Source organism: Spea bombifrons, chromosome 9 (genome assembly GCF_027358695.1).
Source record: "Spea bombifrons isolate aSpeBom1 chromosome 9, aSpeBom1.2.pri, whole genome shotgun sequence".
NCBI classification, from domain to species: Eukaryota; Metazoa; Chordata; class Amphibia; order Anura; family Pelobatidae; genus Spea; species Spea bombifrons.
In genome coordinates, this window is record NC_071095.1 from 8,525,999 (window position 1) to 8,548,194 (window position 22,196).

The following is a 22,196-nucleotide window of genomic DNA, read 5'->3' on the forward strand; positions in this document are numbered from 1 at the left end:
TTTTCTACCTAAGGGCCCTCAAGCTTTGTGGGGCCCTGAGTGCTAATGGCTAATCTACCGGTGCCTAACGACTGGCTTCTTTGGACGAGCTGCACTAAGCAGGCTACTCTACTGTAGCCAGGAGGTGGCACGAGCCTCCGTATGCCTATGGGCCCTCGAGATTCCTAATCCGGCACAGTGACAAGTATGGTTTCTGGAACAACAAGATGCATCGTAATAAGCCTCAGTGAAGATGTCAGAAAGAACAATTAAGCCACCTATATTGATGAGGAGACAAAATTGAGAACTGCTGGTGGCCTTTTAGGACAGGGATGGTGACTTCTACCATGTACAAAGCAAATGTGTGGATCAAACATACTAAACAGCCCTAAAGAGCGAGGCGGACACATAACACGAGGCATAGAGGAAATGTTTGGTTTGAGTGAAGTCTACAGGAGAACATTCTAAAAAAACAAAAAAATGTTAAAAAAAAACAAAAACCACAATGGGACGTCGCAGTTCATTTTATCTCAAACTTTATTACGAATAATACATACAAAAAATGCACCATCTGTTAATTTTCAGCAGCATTGATTTGATCCGTATTCACCCATCAGGCCCCCGGGACACGTTGATCAACGCAAAACTGGAGCAGTAATGGAGGCAACAAGTAAAACACTTTTTTTTTTTTGCAGGCTGCTCCAGTGTTGCCTCCGTAAAGATGCCCGACACGGTATAAGAGGCTATCCTCGGGTTGTATTGATGATGCAAGAAAGAAGGGGGGGTAAGTAAAGAAACAACTTTTATAAATGTTACTAAGGCACAGGGGGTAGGATTATTCCCAAAATCAAGGTCGCGTTAAACGTTTTGTACATTTTTGTATACTTTTACAATGTATCAAAGCAAATGTATTTGTATCACTTCAGGGCAGAGGTGGCCAGCCTGTGGGGTTTTAACTTTATGAGAATGATGGGAATTGTAGTTAACGACAAATACCCAACCCTCATCTACAACTTATGTAAATGCCCTGCAAGGAAACTAAAGAAACCAAAAACATTACAGAAAAGGGTAAACGTGTCAGCAATAAAATTACATTTGTAAACTCCATCTGAAAATTATGTAGATCAACCTTCAGTGGTAAAAATTAAAAAAACATGTAAAATTGCTGAAATGCACATGGAAATGACGTTATTTTGCGGTCGACTGTGTCCAGGGCAGATTGTCCGTACAAAGAGGTAGTAACGGCCTTAAAACGGGGTATAGCCAACCAGCAGCTAGAACAGGAGCTCAGAGAACCAGGAGGCGGAGCATGGCCATAAATGGACAGATAATGTAGATCTGGGTGTGTCTAAGTGTTGGACACACCCAGGTCTACATGCACTGTCCATTTATGGCTATTTTAAGGAGACCCTGTCTTGGGCACATTGTCCATACAAAGAGGTGGTAAGGGGCTTAAAATGGGGGTATAGCCAACCAGCAGCTACAACAGCAGCAGCTCTGAGAACCAGGAGGCGGAGCATGGCCATAAATGGACTGAAAATCTAGATATGGGTGTGGCCAACACTTGACCACACGCACCGACTTTGCCAAGCCTCCAGTCCTTTAGGTATTCCTTAACTGATGATCATGGGAACTGTAGTGCAACATCTAGAGACCCTCTGCTGGTCCGTAACTGGGCTCCTTTAATTATAAAATTGTTAAATATTGGATCCCCGGGGGGAATGCTCACATCTCTGGTGCTCACAGGGTTAAACCTGCCAGACATCTGTCTACCGATACAGAGAGCTGCATTCACAGCGAGTCCTTTTAATTCTGCACCTTTAAGGCTTTGCGTTTAACCCATCAAAAGGGGCAGAAAATTAGAATTATTGAATTACAAAACCAACAAAGCATTAAAGGCTTGGATTACCAAGAAACTGCACAAAACAGAAGACTGCCAAACGTCTCTGAGCTCCAGAAGTTTTGATGAATAGGCAAACATCGCGTGGAATGAATTGTGCTTTGTCTGCAGAGCCGGGACGCGGAAAAAAATACCAAAAAATATATATATAAAAATACATTAATGTATAGGTGGCTCACTTACACAAAAAATGCATTTACACTTAAGAGGGACCCCCGAAAATATCCAAAAGGGGCCAAAAGGGGAGTTTTTAGGTACTGACCTCAAACACGGCAAAACCGGTCCAAAACGTGCTTTTTACCCAAGAAATTCTCAGCATATTGTATTTCACGGGTAAACATCTTTGGCGGAAGTAAAAAAAAAAAAAAAAAAAAAAAAAAAAAAAAAAAATGGTAATATTATAATCCCATTGAGTTTTTTTTAAAGCTATTTGAGGTATAGAACTGTAAATCCTAATTACTCCTAATATTATTAACACAATGTAGGATTCACGCCAATTTCACAGGATTATATATTTTTGCACCACTGGAATCCCTTTTGGAATATTCGCAGAACGTTTTTATGGATGATATGGCTTTGCCCGATGTTGCAACTTTTTTATCATTATATAAAAATTTAAAAATGCTTCACTGCTGAAATCTCGGCAAATTTTAAGCCTAAAATGTGAGATTTTCAAAAGAAATCGCAACTGAAAAAGACCGGAGAAGTTCCAGGGTAAAATGGTAAACATGACATACATTTTTGAAATTACATTAAATGCTACATTTTAGTAGAAATTCCCTTTAAAATCAGAATTTCCAAAAACATAACAAAAAAATCTGTAAATTAAAAAAAAACAAAACAATGAAATCCCTTTAAATAAAATCTATAAAGAATTAAGTGTGTTAAATTTCCCCGCATTGCACCTCACCCCGTAATTGCAAAATATACAATTTACAGATTCTTAAGAACATTAAAATTACATTGAAGAAAACGTTTGACATTTGAATACAAAAAAAACAACCTACGATTAACAAAAAAAACAATAGAAATGGAGGCTGGAATTTTTTTTACTTGCATAATTCCATTCCCCCTTTGGTTTAAAGTAATGTCCGGAAGGGCCAAGGCACATGGTGGAGCGTCTCAAACGGCCGGTTTGTTAACGTAAGTGTCAGTGTTTTGTTAATACGCGTGCGCTTGCGCAGGAAAAGTAACGTTGCCATGAAAGTAGCCTCCATTCCCGTTATAAGATGCCTTAGGAATTATGTTTTTTGTTTTAAGGGCATCTTTTTGCAGCTTATATCTTTTGTAAACACCATTGAGGGTCTTTTTTAAAAAAAAAAAATATATATATATTGTATATTTATAATGTTGTTCTATATGTTTTTTTCCTCCCCAGAAGATCCAGTGTTGGGCGAGGATGACGAACTAATTCTGAACCCGCGCCCCCAGTAACCGGATCCCCTAAGCTGTAAATCCTCGCACATTCTGTTCAAACTCCGGGGCGAGATCCTCTCATTCATTGTAAGCCCAATTCACGGTAATTAGCGTTAAACTGCAGCCACCGATACAAACGCCGAGGAGGAGCAGCCCACAGGCCTGGGAACAGAAAACAAACAGAAATTAGTGCTTTGGGGAAGGAATCAATTTACACGGCGGGAGAAAAGACCTTCAGTCCGCAGCCGCTCAGGAGGAAGAAAGACTCATTGTCCGCTCACAAAAGCAGAACCTGCGCGATTACCGTAATCATCCAAACCGGGGGACGGCGTTACGCAAGAACACGTTCCGGGGCATTCCACGCAGGTACCCGGCGACCCCCTGAAAACGGGCGTCCCACAAATAAACATATCCTTCTCCTTCAGCAACCCCCCCCTCCCAGCGCTGTATACAGTAATAACCCCCAGCGCTGTATACAGTAATATAACACCCAGCGCTGTATACAGTAATATAACACCCAGCGCTGTATACAGTAATATAACCCCCAGCGCTGTATACAGTAATATAACACCCAGCGCTGTATACAGTAATATAACCCCCAGCGCTGTATACAGTAATAACCCCCCCGCGCTGTATACAGTAATAACCCCCAGCGCTGTATACAGTAATAACCCCCCCGCGCTGTATACAGTAATATAACCCCCAGCACTGTATACAGTAATAACCCCCCCGCGCTGTATACAGTAATATAACCCCCAGCACTGTATACAGTAATATAACCCCCAGCGCTGTATACAGTAATATAACCCCCAGCGCTGTATACAGTAATATAACCCCAGCACTGTATACAGTAATATAACCCCAGCACTGTATACAGTAATATAACCCCCAACACTGTATACAGTAATAACCCCCAGCGCTGTATACAGTAATATAACCCCCAGCGCTGTATACAGTAATAACCCCCCTGCGCTGTATACAGTAATATAACCCCCAGCACTGTATACAGTAATATAACCCCCGCGCTGTATACAGTAATATAACCCCCAGCGCTGTATACAGTAATATAACCCCAGCACTGTATACAGTAATATAACCCCAGCACTGTATACAGTAATATAACCCCCTAGCGCTGTATACAGTAATATAACCCCCCAGCGCTGTATACAGTAATAACCCCCAGCACTGTATACAGTAATAACCCCCAGCGCTGTATACAGTAATATAACCCCCAGCGCTGTATACAGTAATAACCCCCCCGCGCTGTATACAGTAATATAACCCCCAGCACTGTATACAGTAATATAACCCCCGCGCTGTATACAGTAATATAACCCCCAGCGCTGTATACAGTAATATAACCCCAGCACTGTATACAGTAATATAACCCCCCAGCACTGTATACAGTAATAACCCCCAACACTGTATACAGTAATATAACCCCCTAGCGCTGTATACAGTAATATAACCCCCCAGCGCTGTATACAGTAATAACCCCCAGCGCTGTATACAGTAATATAACCCCCACGTGCTGCATACAGTAATATAACCCCCAGCACTGGCAGAAGGTCCAGTTGAGTACTTAAGACTGAGCCTTTCTATTTTTTTCCCCCACAGGCAGTATGATAAGGAGTCGGGGGGGTTAGTAGAAACAAAAAACACTGAGTTCCCTTTTAACGCGGCCCCCGTCTCCACAACAAGGTTTGTTAATCAACACAGCGTAAACGCTCCTATTTGTTAGATTTTTGTAATGAAAGAGCTTGGTTTTGGGCACAGTGGGCACTCATCTTAACCTAAAACACTTTTTTTTCATTTATAGCACCAACAATTCCTGCAGCGCTTCTTACAGTCCCTACACAAAGGATCCAAGAAAACTACAGCTGACAGACTGGGACGAGCCGATACATCGGGTAAAGAAGGCTTGGCTCGCGAGCTTACAATCTAGAGGGAATGTTACTACGTTTTCAAAAGCTGCTACACGAGTAACCAATTGGAAGAGAGGACAGGTGCATGCCGGGATACAGAGGCTTATTTTGGTGCCAGACTATTGGGCTCTCCGCCAGCCCAATTAGAAACACGTGTCTTTCTGTTGATTGAAATCTACTATTCTAATTACTTTGCAAGAGTTACTGTGACAGCACTGAGAGGGTTAAACTTCCTGGTCAATGTTTATTTTCGCTTGACTGCGTGTATGTAATACATATATATATCACGTATGTGTGATATGTATCACTGGATCTTGTATGGACAAATAATAAACAAACAGATAACCAATATTCAGAGGCTTCTGGTTCGTTTTTGTTTGTTTAGTTAGGAGTCCCATCTTGCTTTCCAAAATTTGTATAAATGCCCAAATTAGGCAAAATGTGTCAAAAATAAAGTTTGTACTACACTCAATACGCAAGCCTGGTATACAATGGGGGGGGGTCCTCCCTGGCATTCTATAATGCAGCTATGTTTACAGGTTTAATATTTAATGTGCAGGGCCGGAAGCTGAAATGCAGATACGACAGCGGCGCGGATATTACGTACCCCTAATTTTTGAGGCGAGGACCAGGCTTCTCTGCCGATCTTGGCATAAAACAGTCCGGGGAAGATAAATAATAAGCAGGTTGATGTGGTGGATCCTGCGCAGGAAAAGTACAACATTTAGGGTCTTCAGAGAAAGCAGCAGCCCCCCCCAATACTCTCCATACATCTCCCCTGCATGTGGCTCGTCACGGCTGGCCCAGGGCAAGCATATGGGGTGCAGGGTTTTGGGGTAATACCCCTTGTTTGCCCAAGAGACAGCCGTGCAGAATTTATTGGCGTTAACCCTTCCTTCCCTTGGGTTCAGGCTCCATAAAAACCAGCGATCCTTGAACAGAGAAAGAAAACACTTACCAACTACCCCAAAGACATTCCTGATGTCCGGAACATATATCGCGAGAAGCACGATAGTGACATTAAGTGCCAAGGTCACCAGAGCGTGACGAACGTATGAAAAAGGTCGGCCGGAGAAAAACATCATCATAACAGCTTTCCTCGCCTAAAATTGGAAGAAGAAGAAGAAAATATAATAATAATAATAATAGGCGCTCTCGTATTACACCGTCATTACTCCGAACAAAGCGCTCGGCTTATAGATTTTCTACTTACGGGAAAATGTATCAGCGGCACGGTCAGGAGGACGGAGAGGAGAATGAAGAGCCGGACCGTGCCGATGAGGGTATCGTTGGGGAGATATCGGCTGTAGCCCTGGAGTAACTCCGAATCCACCTTATCTGGAAGAGATCAATGGAAGTTTGGGAACACCTTGGATTCTGAATAAAGTCCCAGAAGGTCAGATGTGTAACTAGAACGCCAAACTTAGAAGTATCCGAATATCGTAGAAAACCTTTATTCTTTCATATATGGTCCTATAGACTAGACTGTGTAACGAGAGCTTATGGCGCAGTAAGCTGGTGGCCAAGACAACATCGATTTAGTGCCCCCCCCACCCCCCCGGGATCAAATCAGGGGCCGCGAGGGTAATAAGGCACTCTGAGATATAAAACTCACCAAAGAACGTGAGATATCCAAACAAAGCAGAGATAAAATAGATGATAAAGCTCAGCGCTATCCCCAGATTGGCGACATTCTGCATGCGGCTCTTGGAAGGACTGGAAAAAAATAAAAATAAAAAACAGTGATTTACCGCGGTCACGCGAGAAAACATCACAGACGCCACTGAGCGCTGGCCGATTCGCCGCTTACCTTTTCAGCTCACAGTAAATGGGCAGAACAGAAGTGTGGCAGAGAAACGAGAACGCCATAGTAGGCAAAGCAAAGGCGCTCTAAAAAATAATAATAATAAAAATGAAAATAATTATAAAAAAAAATATAAAAAAATTATAATAAAAATACAAATAATGAAATAAAATAAATGAGGTCCTTGTTAAGTTAATTATAGAAATCTGTTACATTTTCTGGGTCGATCCATAATTTGCGGCAGAATAATAAATGATCGTTTTTGTTGTTTTTTCGCAGTAATTCGCTGGCGTTTGTTACCCATCGGTGACGTTTCCGGTTGATCTATCGATCAGCTTGGAAATCTCACACCGGCACAAGGTAGAGATCCACTTAAGTGTTCAACGAAGGATCGGTTTAGGTTTCTTTAAAAGTCGAGAACCTTATTCAGAAACGTATAGCAGAGAGCTGTAGCCGCTTTTACGATCAAAGCGTGGAGATATTATTATTGTTGTTGCTGCTATTATTGTTTAAATAATAATAAATAACAATAATAAATACCAATAATACTAATATTAATACCAATATCTATATTTATTATCAATAATAACAAAAATAAATACCAATAATACCAATTTAATAACAATATTTATAAACTATATCAATAAATAAATAATAAAAAATTATAATAATCAACAATAATAAACATCAATATCAATAATATCTATTTTATTAATAAATCAACACTAGCAACCAATAATACTATTAATAACGATAATATTTATAAAATGTGTTAAATAATATAATAATAATAATAATAATAATAATAATAATAATAATAATGCAATACTAGAAAATACAAAACTGTAAAACTTAATACCCCAAAAAATAGTATTTAGGTGTAAAATACACAATAAATAATTGTAACTTTGTTACAATATTGTATTATATTGGATAATATTAAGATTTAAGAGAAAAAAAAAAAAGGCAAACCAAAAGAGTAAACGATGTTCACGCCCCGGGCTCTATTATTATTATTACTTCTAGGTAGCCGTAGCCCGGATTATACTCAAAAGGAACCACTTCACGCTGTTTTCTTAGTAACCCAACTCTATCGCCAAAGACCGCAGTTAAATGGAGCTTGACGAGAACAAGAATACTTGGATTACATCTTTTTTGACGGTCCCCGTTTTAAATCCCCCCGCCAGTCAGCCTTAGTGAAACCCAACGCTCCCCGGGGTCCTATTATCCCCTCCGGACGGTGCCAGCGTTTGAAGTGCGTGAGATCAGAGGGTCTCTCCGCGCGGCGACGGCCCATCGGGGACGTCAGCCAAGGGCCTCTTAACGTGATAAACGACGCGATCTCTCCCTACGCTGCCGACATCGAGCCGGTGAGATTTGTTTGTTGTTATTACAGCGCCGACAAAAATAATTGCAAAGAACACGGAATACAGAGAGGGAAAGAAAAAACTGCAAGCGGACAAAAGCGGGACGAAGACAATAATCAGAGAATTAAGGATGAGGATTTAAAGGTCCCCGCTTTCCTCCCCGGATGCCCCCTTTCCTCCCCTGACGCCCCCTTTCCTCCCCTGACGCCCCTCCTTCCTCCCCTGATGTCCCTCTTTCCTCCCCTGATGCCCCCCTTTCCTCCCGATGCCCCCTCTTTCCTCCCCTGATGCCCCCTCTTTCTTCCCGTTGCCCCTCTTTTCTAGGAGCTCAGAATGTTTGCTGGGTATGAGGGGATCGCAGGGTTCTACAGCCCTAAAAGCCCCGATAATGTGTATAGAAACAGCAGGAACCGGCTTTATAAATTAAACGGGTAAATACACCCCATTATTCTTCTAAATACCCCACTTAGTTACACCAATAACCCCACCCCCGACCACACCTCTAACCACACCCCCTAACAGAAACATGCCCCCTTCGGGTCATTTTATAGGTTGCGTGTGCACGTGATAGACCCCAAGGTGGGTAATTCAGACGACGACGACGACCGGTCACGTTCACGTCAGACAGCAAACTAAAATATGACTCACGAACCCAATTCTTTACTAAATCCTAACAAACGCGAGACAGAAAATAGTCATCGGGAACAAAACTCACCTCTTTCGAAAGCTCAAAAAGTTTCGCTTTACACTCGGAGCTGTTGGATTCCTGAGGGGAAAAAATAAAATTAAAATTAAATATTCCGTCGAGACGTAACGGTAAATGTATAGCATTATTATTTTATTTTTATTTAGCGCTCTTTATATACAATAGTAGAGTTCCAAAGCTATTTGGAAGCCGTCTGGCTGTGATGTAATAGGTGAGTGGCGCTCTGATGTCATATCATGCTCCGCCCCCTTTTGGTCATCAGTTTTTAAGATCCTTTAAGGCTTAGGCTTATTGCGGTGATCCTGATCATATTATAATTGCTCTTTTCTGATACTTTAAGGCTGATTGGCCAATTATTCTGCATGATACAAAACGAACAGCCAATCAGGGTGGGCCGCTGCATAAACGAGGAGAGAGAAGCGACGTTCCTTCTCACAGAGCCAAGTATGAGGTCAGGGTGGGTTCAAGTCACACAACCGGGGGGCTCGCTCACCTCTACTTTGGGTCTTATGAGCGCCGGCGCGTACCTACTCTGGCCCGCCGCAGCAAATCGAGGAGGAAAAAAAGAAGGGGGGAAATATAGAAGACCTCAGTCCTTTTATAAAACATTAAATGATGTCGACCAATAAGGAATCCGGCCCCGACGACGCACATCTGGCCCTTTGCTGTTTAATAGGATGGAATGGAGCCTCTCACACTCACACCTTACTTTTAACCCCCAAAACCCCGTTACCTGGAAGTATTCCACTGTGCGGTTCAGCGGCAGCGGGCAGGGGATGGACCATTTCTTAATCACAATCTGAAGACATAAAACAGAATAAAATGATTGTGTTTTTTGTTTTTTTTTTAATAAAGACGCGATATTAATCTGCGCCGCTATTTGTTTCTACTGATCCGTGTGAAGAAGAAAATGGAAATAAACATAGAATTTTGTGGATTTTCTGCGGGGATAAAAGTTAAAAAAAAAAAAAACACTCAACGGTAGATGTGCTCAGTATACAAAAAAATAAACGAAAAAAGAAAAACGAAAAAAAAGAAGAAAAAAAAAAAAAAAAGGAATATTAGCTTTCAAAAAATAAATGTTATGTTTCTTTGTGAGGCTAACGAAAGGTCACATCGTTAATGTGCCCAGGAGCTGATTAAGTGACACCGGAACCAAGTGACCCCAATTTATCAAATACAAGGTCAACATTTTGTCCCAAATGCTGAAGAAGATCAATGATCTATTATGGATCCACAGCAAGGGGAGGAAAAAAGGTATATAAATCAGGTTTTTAGACCAAATTCAAAATGCAGAGAGATACTTTGTTGCACCGAGCGGGATGTTTCCGTAAAAAACACGCAATGTAAAAACCCGGCCCCGGCTTCACGGAACACCCGCCCAGCGTACGGCCTGTAAGATTCGGGGGGGGGGGAATCATATAAAAAGCTGATTCACAAATTCATTTTTATTTATTTATTTTTATAAAGAAAATGAGTTTTGCTTATTTTATAGTAAAAAAAAAAAAAAAACTAGCAAAAGTTTTTCACTTATGTTTCTAACAGCACCCGTTACTCACAGAGGTTCAAACGATGCAGAATTCTCTAAAAACATAAAAAACCCTATAAAAAATATAATAAAATTCTAAACGTTTTGGGCTTTGCAGAGTTCAGATGCTTAAGCAGCGATTCAAAGAGTCCCGCCGTGGGACTTGTATTTTTTTTCCTTCTTCCTATGTTTTTGACCCCGTTTCTTATAAAACCGCCCCATCCTTCCTTCCTATTGGCTGAATAATATACAAGTTTGGCTGCTCCGGTAAGTGGCCCCCCTAGGAGTAGAGACGGAGGGGGGGGGGCTGCTGTGTACTCAGGAACCAATAAATTAAAACCAGGAGAGGCTTTGGAAAGCTGCCTCCGCTGCAGCTCTCTACAGAAGGCTGAAAAGCAAAAGGGGTCTCATAAAAAGACAGTTTACGGGGTGAAAAAAAATAACCGAGCCGGAAGAGCCGGGGAAAAACCCAGATATCGGGGTATTAAGACAGAGAGACCTCCTAAAACCGGGGGAGAGATTTACCCATTAGGGGCTCGTTCACCTCAAAGGGGGCTCTTTGCTGCCGCCGACTGGCTGCCTCGACAAGCAATCACTGCTGAGAATTCTTGGAGGAGGCGGGAAGCTGCAGCTCTGCAGCTGCATCTTCTCCCTTCGGGAAGCACAACTTCCTAGGGGGGAATCCCTGGGACGCCAGACTTGACCGTTAATCGAAGGGGTGATTTGGTCTAAAAACAGCCCCCCCCCCGAATTTTTTTTGTAGTTCCCAAAAGATCCTAAAGAAGAGACTTGCTGAGCGGCTACTTACTTTACTTGGCATCAAGGGGCAGAAAGAGAGATGGGGAGGGGGGGGGCAGAAAGAGAGATGGGGAGGGGGGGGCAGAAAGAGAGATGGGGAGGGGGGGGCAGAAAGAGAGATGGGGAGGGGGGATAGAGAGAAAAGAGGAAAAAAAAAATTTTTAAAAAGAAATTTGAGGGCCCCATCCGGCCCCCGTCTAGTCGCCCGTTTCTCCTGCTGTAAAGACTCAAACCTTAAATCAGTCGTTGGTCTCGTCTTAGATTCAGGAGCCGTATGTCTATCCCATGCATGTTTAATACCCTCACTGTATTACCCTCTACCACTTCTGCTGGGAGGCTGTTCCACTTATCCACCACCCTTTCATTAAAGTAAAACGTCCCTTTCTTACATCTAAGCCTCCGACCCTTTAGTTTTAGGGAGCAAAAGAGAGCAGAAAAGAAAGAGGCTGAGAAGGATGCAGAAAATAACATAAAAAGTGTAATCTGACCGTGTAAGAGGATTTTTTATTTTTTTTTGGAACTCACCACTGCAGCAAAGTAGAGCAGAAAGAAAAAGGACAAACTGCTGGTGTAGCCGAGAAAGCCTGGAAAATAAAAAGCAATTTACACGCAACCCGATCCGAGCGCACAGCACCGAGTACACATTTTATTTTGCCGTGACTGGTGTGTGTGTGTGGCTCTCTGGGTAGGAGGTTCCCCCCTCGCGCAGGTCGCAGACCTGCTTTACCACTAACAGTTCCCCTTAAATAAAACCCGTCCTTTAATGTTACTTTACTGCAACAGTTGACACATTACTGCCCCCCAGCCCCCCACCGCTTCTACCCCCGCCGTCCATAACCACCCCATCCTTACAAAATGGGACGTTACCTATTTTGGGAAGGAGGGCCAGAGGGAGCACGACGCACACCGATGTGATTACCAGCAAGATCCTTCCATCAAGATACCAAGAGCTGCAAGGCCAAAAATACTTTACTGAGAGATACGTGGAACAGCCTCCCAGCAGAAGTGGTAGAGGGTAATACAGTGAGGGGGTTAAACATGCATGGGATAGACATACGGCTCCTGAATCTAAGACGAGACCAACGACTGATTAAGATTGGAGTCTTTACAGAAGGATAAACGGGCGATTAGACGGGGGGCCAGACAGGGGCCAAACGGTCAGGGGAGAGCAGGCAGAACATTAAAGGAAAGCTGGACGGATCTGGGACAAATATTATGGCAACGTCCCCCCCACTCACCCGCCGTGGTCTCCCGAGAGGAAGCCGGCCACCGCAGCTGGCAGCTCCGACTTGATGATGAACAGATAGGAGGACATCGCTGCGAAAAATAAAAGAAATAAGTATTTTAATGCCACAAATGCATCCAGGATAGATTGTAAGCTCACAGGACCAGCTTGGCCAACCTAGTCTGTCCATTTTTCCTGCTTAAAATAAGGAGCCGTATGCCTATCCCATGCATGTTTGAATCCCCTTGCTGTATTACCCTCTACCACTTCTGCTGGGAGGCTGTTCCACTTATCTACCACCCTCTCAGTCACACGTTCATCGGTTTACAGACCTGTGCTAAAGGTCAGTCTTACGTAACCAGCTTTGAATAAGGCGTCTTCGGAAAGGTGTTCCGCCGCCCCGCAGAGAAAGCCGAAGGAACCTGTAATTCTCTCCGCTTGCTGGTGATGAAGCAACGAATGGCATTTTATGCGGGACGGGTATAATTCTGATGTTCGGCCCTCTTTGTCCCCTGCCAGGTCATTTAATTATCACGTTCTCTCGCACCAATTCACTTAATTACAGGGTGTCGGGACTTGGTGATTGTGAGACCTCCTCGGGGAGCGGCCGACACGGAGCAAGACGATCAAAGGGTCAGGAGTCACGATACAAACAATAATTTAACATGAAAGGGGGTCTCCCGGGGGGTGGGGGGCAAATAACCCTTTAACCTATACCTGTGTGTCGTCTCCCTCTACGGGCCATGAAACAGAATATGACGATTAAATCCCCCAGAAGGTAGAAGAATCTTAAAAAGAATTTTTTTTTAAACATTACTAAGAGGGTGGGAGATAAGAGGATCAGCCTCCCAGCAGAGGTGGTAAATACCGATACTGATACTTAGTGTTTATCGCCAGAAGTATTCTGTAAACGGACATAAATCCGGCGTTCGGCGTAAAGTTCCAATAAGCTTCAAACATATAAAAAAATAAACAGGGGAAATAAATAATAAATAAAAATAAATAAAACAAATAAATAAAAGGCCGTTTCTGAAAAAAAAAATAAAAAAAAAAAATTTATAAAAAAAAAAAATAGAAAAAAAAAAAAAAGAAAAAAAAAGTGTATTTACAGTAAATTAAAAGGCAATCAGACTTTCAGCACCCGGAGGAGGGGGGGGTCGGCAACTACTTAAAGGATTAATTAGCCATCACTAAGCAAACACGAGCCCTACGGGAGGAAGCCGCGTGTTTACCTTCCAGCCCGCGCTGCTTTCATTTATGTAATACGCGCTGGCAGGGGGCAGGGGATGTGCCGAGTGATGGGCCTTATTGTCACCGCGCGGGTAACCGACCCCTTTAATACATCAGGCGCGGGGAAGGTCACCGTCTACCGGAAACGGCCGCTTTAAGGAAAGAAAAGCTTTTCTTTCATGTCGTTATTTCTTTTTTTTTGTATATTTATTATATTTATTTCGTGGCTAGTAAATTCCTGATGGATACCAGAATTGCCAGCAGACCTCTTCTCATGAACGGCGAACACCCATGAAAAGCGTCCCCTCTTCCCAAAATAAATAAATAAATATATAATTTTACGCATTTAGGGAAAAGGATTAGTCTTTTTGGTCTTCCATAAAATAAGAAATCGCCTTAAAATAAGGACCGGGGAGGGGGGGCGTCGACATGCCAGTAGCCGTGCTCTAATTGGCTGTAATGGCGCCCGTAGACTGACAGCTGGACGCGTGGAGTTACACAGAATTTGCCGGCAGATAAGAAGCATTCGGCCCGTCTGGTCTGACGCTTTTAATTACCGGATGCCGCCTCGGCAGGAGAAGCCAACCCTCGAGTGAAGTTGACGGGGCTGAAATACTCCATCTCAAGGCTTGGAGTAAACACTCTAGGCTTTGATGGTACCTTATCAGATGGCACATCTAGCTTGAAGACTACCAGCCCAACAACACAACCTCAACTCTTGGCCAGTTTCCTTCTCGGACCACCTCTGCTGGAAAACAATTCCCAGCATCACCGACCCCCTCTGTGACAGAGTATTTCTGTAGGTACCCTTTAATACCACCTCCAGAGGTCTTTCTTTCTGCCTCTAGTTTCTATCACGTTGTCTGTATCACACGGTCTACCTATCAAACGACCCGATATTCTTGGGACGCCGCGGCATTCAAAGTAAGCAGAACACAAGCTAGACGGGGTCCCCGGCAGCCATATGGCCCGGTTTAGCCGTCGGCCGGCAGATGGTGGTGTAGCTGCACACGTACAAGAAGAAGAAATAATAATCAGCAGATTGTCTCGGCTCGGTGACACTCCAACCCCACCAGGCTTTCAGCGGCGGCTCAAGTGCATTTCCAAAGCAAAGTGTCAAGTTTCTTCAGCCTGGGTCTCGTTATCCGAAACTGAAACAATATGGCCAGGCTCAATTCTGGGGAACGCACACACACACACAAAAAAAAAAAAGAACTTAAATGAGTGCGAATTTGGGGGGGGGGAATGACAGCAGTATTGTCTGGTCTCTCATTTTTCTTTGGAATTTCTTCAATCAGGTTTAGAATTTTGTTGGTTTTCTACTAAGTGTCTTTTTTTTTTTTGTTCGACCAAAAGGTACGTAAAAAAAAAAAAGAGATATATCGACGACATATAAGGACCAATTGCCTCGTATCCGCTGTCCTGATTTTATTTCCAACAAGGATTCTTCAACAATCCCACTATATCAGCCCAAACTTCTAAGAAACAACAAGAAATGCTTTGGTTTCACAAATGATCCATATTTCCCCAAATGTATTATGTTACGTTTAATAAATTACTTAAAACACGATGAAGATATACTTATTACTTGGAACGTGGGAGACAGAGGTAAATAAGGAGATCCAGAAGAAGAATATAAGCGGAAGAGATGAAGAAATATATAAATGGAAAGAAAGCAAGAGAGGATGGGTGAAGGAGAAAGTGGAGAGGTAAGGGGAGGGAGGAAGAACTGGGGAGAGGGTCAGAAGGAGAGAGATGCTAAAAATACCCGGTGACTAATGTGCTTCGTAAATGTCACCTGATACATTCTGCAACAGTAACTGGAGACAGCGAGTGGACGGTGACGGCCACTAACAGTAATATAACCACAGGCAGAGGCAACCAGTGCCACCGGACAGCTACACACACACTCAGATACCGTCCACCCCTCCACACTAACCCCCCCACATACCGACATCCTAAAGCCACCCTATCCCACGGGCAGACACCGGCCAGCGGGCTATCTGGCCAAGTAATCCAGCGGCGAGGTGAGAGGGTATTAAGAAATGGCTCACCAAGGCAGTTAAATACCCCATTTGAAAGTCAACAATACACAAAGCATATCTGGTCACACGTAGGGATACCTTTTAGTAGACCAGTCCTTATGACCAGTCCTTTCACCGCATTTTAGCCGCATCTACCCCCCACGTCTCCATCTTTCATCTCCCACTTGTCTATCCTTTTGAACTTCTCTATCTTTCACCACCTTGGTCATCCGATCTCCTTTTTTTTTTCCCCTTCCATCCTTCCTTCGATTTAGCGAATACGTCAATCAAGTCATTTCTTTGGTATTCTTTATGTTTTAATGAAGTAAAAATAACGCGGTTACATTATGTTGATATTTTGTTCTCTTGTTTAGATTTAGTCAGTTTAAAGATTATTGAAAAGTCTCCTAAAAAATATTTTTTGGTCGATTTTAAATTGAAATTGAGGGAAAGTTTTCTAAAAAGGTTTGTTGTTATTTTATTTTATTAAAAGGTAGTTTAACCCCTTAAGGACAATGGACTGTCCCTAAACCCATTGAAAACAATGCATTTTAAGCCCGTACATGTACGGCCTTTGTCATTAAGGGGTTAAGAATAAAGTGACTTTCTTTCTTCCCTGATTTTAGAAAGCCCTTTTGGTGCATTGATGGGTAAAAGACGGTCGGAGTCGGTTTAGGGTGTCAAAAAAGAGACAGTAGTTGGAGGGACTTGATGGATTAAGAGACAGCCGCTGGTGGCCAGAGAAGGGGAGTGAGGCAGAGGCTGGTGTTCGGATTAAGGAGCAGCGGTCCGGTGGCACTGGTTGGGGTTAATAAGAGGAGGTCACCGGCCAGTAGGGGCATGAAGGGGCATAGAAGGGAAGCGTAAAGGGACTACGTTAGGGACTGTATGAAAAAGAATTAAATCTCCGGCTTTCTCTGGGCTTAGACATTATACCTGGATAACCGCGAACGCCCCAAACCCTCTAATAACCCACTTCTCGAACGCCGTAACGTTACTTAAGCCGCCACAGGAATGTCTCTCCGTCCATTTTTTTTTTTTTCCAGGAAATTTATTGAATTATACATTATACTTATGGCGCGGGATAGACGGGATGAAGGAAGGAGTCACTGCGGTCGTCTGCCTTGCGATTGTAAAAAAAAAAAAAAAAAAAAAAGGAACCACATAGCGAGCGCAGGAAAGGGGGAGAGGGGGCCTTGCGTTCGCCAGTCAACAACTAACGTTCTCGGGTTTCTCGCGTGATGGGGGTCACACGGAGAGCAAAAAAAAAAGGCACATTCAGGCAAATTCAGAGCGCAAGGTGTTAATTAGGTGCTAGCACGTTTTGCGAGGAAAAACTATTAACCTTGTGCTGTTAATGGGAGATGCTTCTGAATGACAGCTCACTTCCACGCAAATAAAAAGGACGACAACCCAATGGGCTTTCAGATAAATAAAGAAATTAATAAATAAAAAAACAACAAAAATAGCAAAAAAAATAAATTCATATCAAATGTCATTCATGTTTTTGTTGGGAACACCTAATTGTCATGTGACACAAAAGCAGGCAGCGATAGGCCGATGTAGTAAACACGTAAAAACGGCGGGTCTTACCTCCGAGGTTCTGAATGAGGATCGTACAAGCCACGAGGACCTAAAACATAAAATAATAATGATTATAACACAAACACGGAAAAACAACAACAATGGCGCACCTGGCAGAAACGATGGAAAAAACATTAATCGGGTTATTTTCTGTTCCGAGCTCCGGCAGTTTTTTTTTTTCCCTTACTTTAAAAACCAAAAGTGTTTCCAAAACGGTCAGCGCGGGAATGACTTTGGCTAACGTTACCCCTGTCTGCATAACGGATTAGGTTTAAGTTTTGTATCCAAAAGCCCTAATTATATATTAACGTTCCAGAATCCCCGCAGCTTTATTCATTCAGCGGTTCCGGAGCATGAACTTTACCAGAAAACGTGTGCTTTTAGGAGACTCCGTTGGCTTTTTCCTCCCCGGGGAGCTCTTGGGTGTCTTTTGCCTTCTATCCTGATCCTCAGTTCCCAAAGTCATGCCGGACTCTATGGTTCTAGGTAAATGACCCAACTAGAAATACCTATTATTGTTTTGTGAGTAGCCATTTATGAGTGGCTATTTTGCGAGGGCCACTTAAGACCTTCACATGTAGTCAACGGCACCGATCTACGCTCATTGCTCGCTCACGTGGCTCCCGGTCGGTGACAGAGCCGGGTACAGCATCCATTATTTCTATAATTTAACGTAAAAAAAATATATATAAATGGGGCCCTCAGCTCGTAGGTCCGATGCTGTAGATAATGCAGATCATTACCCAATGCGATCCACCCGAAAACCCTAGAACTCTCCAAGGGGTATTTGCCCCGACCCTGGTCTAGTAGGGTCAGAGTATGGTTGATTTTTTTTTATTCTGTCTGTCAAGACCACCAATAACTCGGGGCATAAATACAGGAATTAAGTTACTCCTTAACCCCTTAAGGACAATGGGCGGTCCCTAAACCCATTGAAAACAATGCATTTTGAGGCCGTACATGTACGGGCTTTGTCATTAAGGGGTTAAATTTTGGAAACATTTCTTAGAATGCCCAGGTGCTGCGTTTGAATTGCTTCACATACGATCTAAACAGAACCCAGCGTTACCTTTCCAGGCGATCCAAACGCAGACAGGCCGAGGTCTTCGTAGGACGAGACAGCTGCGGACAAAGAAACACGAGAGACATGAGAATTTTGCCCTTCCCAGCATCAGGGCGAACTCAAAGCATTTAAACCGAGCGAAGGGAACCATTTAAATGTCCACAGAGATCTAGTATGATGTCATCGGTGAAACAAAGTTATCTACAGCCTCCTCCACTTTGCTTGATAGCGTCGTATGGCCAAAAACAAATATCCCGGGTAAAACTCATACGGTTTAGCATCGTGTGTGACAATGCCGGTAACGTACCTGTCTGAATGCACATACGAAGCAGTAAGTGAATGGAAAACGCTGCTAGTAAGGCGACCGCCAGCAGCAGGATGCTAAGGGTTAAAACATAAAGAAGGTTACTGGGACTTGAATGGCCAGGTTAGACTGTCAAACAGCAGAGGCAGCTGGCCGGTGCGTAACCTGTGCTTGTGAACCTGCAGCTCCCATCATGCTCGGCAGGCACTTGGGAAGAGTTATTTAAAGCGGCTTGGTCTGAGTCGGGGAGGAGAAGCGCCTGGTCAGCATTCCTTGCAAAAAAACGCAAGAAAGGACAGCTAGCAGCGCGTGATGCTAATCCATCAGCGAAGACAAACCGCTGACTCGGCTCTTCCTCCAAAGCCACAGAGCGAAGCAGGAGCAGCTCGCCCGTGACTCTTCCAAAGTCCTTCGACGTAACGCTCTCATGTGATGAGCCCGCGGATTCTCAGCTTTGCTCATCCAAATAATGAGATCGAGTTACTGTTTTTGACAAGGTTTTTTTTTTTCAGATAAAATCATTCAGATCCGCGCACAGCGAACTAAACCTAGGGGCTCGTCTCTCACCGACGCTCTCTCGCACTCATGCTCTCCTTCTCACACTTTACCCCAGTCCTCCAATCAGGAGTCAACTTTTGGGGAGTCCCTTACAATCGGGGTCATATTATAATCGAGCAAATCCGGTACATATACTTTGCGCCGGCTGGTCTGTGTTCTTATTCCCCTCTTTAGATTGTAAGCTCCATGGGGCGGGTATCTCCTTTCTCATATCATTTAACCCTATTGGTCCCACTGCAGTAAGACAAGCACTGAGTATACCTGTCATCACCTATAGATACATTTATAAACAGTATAATGCAAAGAGTGGCTGTAGTACGGTCCAATCCTTTGGTGTTTTGGCACAGCCAATGGAATATCTTTATTGTGTACTATACCATTTCACGCATTTAACCATTTAGGGGCACAGACATTCCAATAAAAAGAAACCTTTGCCATGAAAGCAGTTACAATGTAACAACTGTTACGGTATTCCGGTCTTTATAACTCTGGGCTCTGCTAGACCGAAGCCGACCAGACCTTCTGACCACGATCTACTAAGTGCGGCTCAGGAAACATTTCTTTCTATACGTACCTGAAGCCGATGACCCCGGTGCTGGCCATCGCGTACGATAAACCTAAAATGCCACTTCCCATTATGGCGTTCATCAGATTAAACACAGATAATCCAAACGATGTCCCCGATGAGGTCCGTCTCTGTAAAACATTGAATGGGGTGAAATAACAAGCAACTTGGCACGCACTCGAGTCTTTACATGTCATGGGAGAACTAAAATGTATCATTGATGCAAAGAGTGAATATTTCCACATCAGTCCCCGAGATTAGACCCTCTGCCTAATATAGGGGGGTCCTCCAGCAGGTTTCTTTGCATCGTTTAGGCGTTCACTGGCTTGTTGACTGGAATGTATCTGCAGTCTCAGAATTAAAGGATTACACATTTTGTAGCGGCTGAGACAAATATCTCTGTAGTATAAGCGTGATATACTGTCCTCATTGAAGAAATAGCAAAAGAGTATTTTTTTTTACCGTCTATACATGGTTACATCGTGTGTCATTATTAACGATTCTATAGGGGTCTGTAGGTACATATACGACGCAGCTATTCATATAGCTGTAAATAACTCTTTCTGTGATTCTAGTGACGGCCGGGAAGCAGGAATGAAGAAAACAAGGTATCCTTGGGTTGTACTTTGCTCTTCCGCCCTTAGGCTCGGTGACAATACGATGATTAACGCTTTCATGCCTAAATATTTAAGTGTATCGTCACAGAGGGGTAATTATCAGCGGGGAATATAGTTACAGACAGACGTGTAATTAATGCATAGCATTGCGGTAAGGCATGCGGTTATTTAGGTGTCATCTGTAGCATGTCTGTAGCATGTACACGTGAAGAATGAACGGTATGAATAGGAATTCATAAACAAACAAACAAATATATATATATATATATATATCCTAAAAAGACGGAGTCATCTCTCTGGTTGCTATAGTGATAACACTACTAGTTCATCATAATCATCTTTTTATAGTGTTCTATACAGTTTTTTGACAGCCTTGCACAGTGCAAGATGAAATACCAATTTAAAGAGGAAAAAAACCACAGGCTCAAAAATTAAATTGGTAATAAATCTGGTGATCCCTGGAAGACCCCTTAAGGTAAAGAAAGCCACAGGTTTGTTTTGTTTTTTTAAGTAACAGGAATTGGGAAACTAAACATAAACACCCATTCTCAATAAGGTAACTACAATATAATAATAAATAGTCACATTGGTCATATAATAATATTCACACAAAAATCATAATAAATAATCATAACAATAAAGTATTTACAAATAATCATTATAATAATGAATAATAACAACAACCATAGTAACAACTTACATTCCCAAGCAGGGGGGCAGACTCATCTTGCCCATGCTCTGCATTAATACTGCTTTGCCCTGGCTGCATGTTGGGGCAGATACGTCCTGATACTCCCGGGTGCTCACAGTGCCCACATACCCTTTACCCTGGCAGCTCAGGCTGGATATTGCCTCTCAGCTTCCTGTTTCCATGCCCTGCACGTGACGCTTCCTGGCGTAGAGCGATGACGTACGCCGCTGGCTTCTCTGCCCACACAGTCGGCCGGCTGATGACGTAGCGGCGCAGCAGCATGGCGCATTGACAGCATGAGGTGAGCTCCTGTGCACAGCCGGCACGGTCAGTATGAAGCTTCTGTTCGTTCACCTGTACAAAGCACCCCGGGGCAACAGAGCCAGGGCAGTTACGTTTAATTGCACCGGGGTCTCGGTAACTTTATGTATCGGTGGCCGAAACACCTGCCCCTCATCATAAACACTCCTTACCCCAGCACTGCATGGGTTAATAACCCCATAGGGGGGCAGATAGATCAATGAATATTTAGCATCCTAATTATTTAGAATAATGTTTTAAATGTATGGGAATTACTGAATTAAAACTGCTGGGATTAATGGAGTTATGGTGCAAAGTGGTTGCTATGGTGACTGCATGGATATTAGCCATTTTTTTTCTTTTAAGGATTAAAGTTTTAATAATTTGAACTGTTAGTTTGGTCTTTTTAGGGTTACAATCACCCAGGAGCCAAGTAAATGTATACGGAGTAATAAGAACCGACGGAAGAAGCGAGAGGACTAAATCATTATTTATTTTGCAGATTTCCAAGACGGTTTTACTCTTTGGCGCGTCTTCTGAGCCACAGCGTTCCGACCGCCCCTCCGTACGAGAAGCCTCTGAAGTCTCTCCGTCGATGCTTGGCTCGTAGAC

The 22,196-nt window shown here is 43.2% G+C and overlaps 1 protein-coding gene across 2 annotated transcripts; it reads right to left on the minus strand.

Moving 5' to 3' along the window:
* Positions 1-2,952: 2,952 nt before the first annotated feature.
* On the minus strand, positions 2,953-21,450 carry SLC38A6 (solute carrier family 38 member 6). 2 transcript variants are annotated; one of them, XM_053475199.1, is made up of 16 exons: positions 21,294-21,450; positions 19,986-20,107; positions 18,857-18,930; positions 18,556-18,608; positions 17,496-17,535; positions 12,662-12,740; positions 12,291-12,373; positions 11,949-12,007; positions 9,831-9,896; positions 9,107-9,157; positions 7,031-7,110; positions 6,836-6,936; positions 6,434-6,558; positions 6,179-6,323; positions 5,828-5,922; positions 2,953-3,457 (listed from the first exon to the last, which is right to left on the minus strand). In XM_053475199.1, the coding sequence occupies exons 1-16, from the start codon at positions 21,360-21,362 to the stop codon at positions 3,374-3,376; spliced, it is 1,326 nt and encodes a 441-aa protein (XP_053331174.1). In that variant the 5' UTR covers positions 21,363-21,450; the 3' UTR covers positions 2,953-3,373. The 2 variants fall into 2 exon arrangements, with proteins under 2 accessions (XP_053331174.1, XP_053331173.1); XM_053475198.1 differs by lacking the exon at positions 21,294-21,450 and adding an exon at positions 20,439-20,911 and having other exon boundaries at positions 19,986-20,401.
* Between the last annotated feature and the right edge of the window lie 746 nt (positions 21,451-22,196).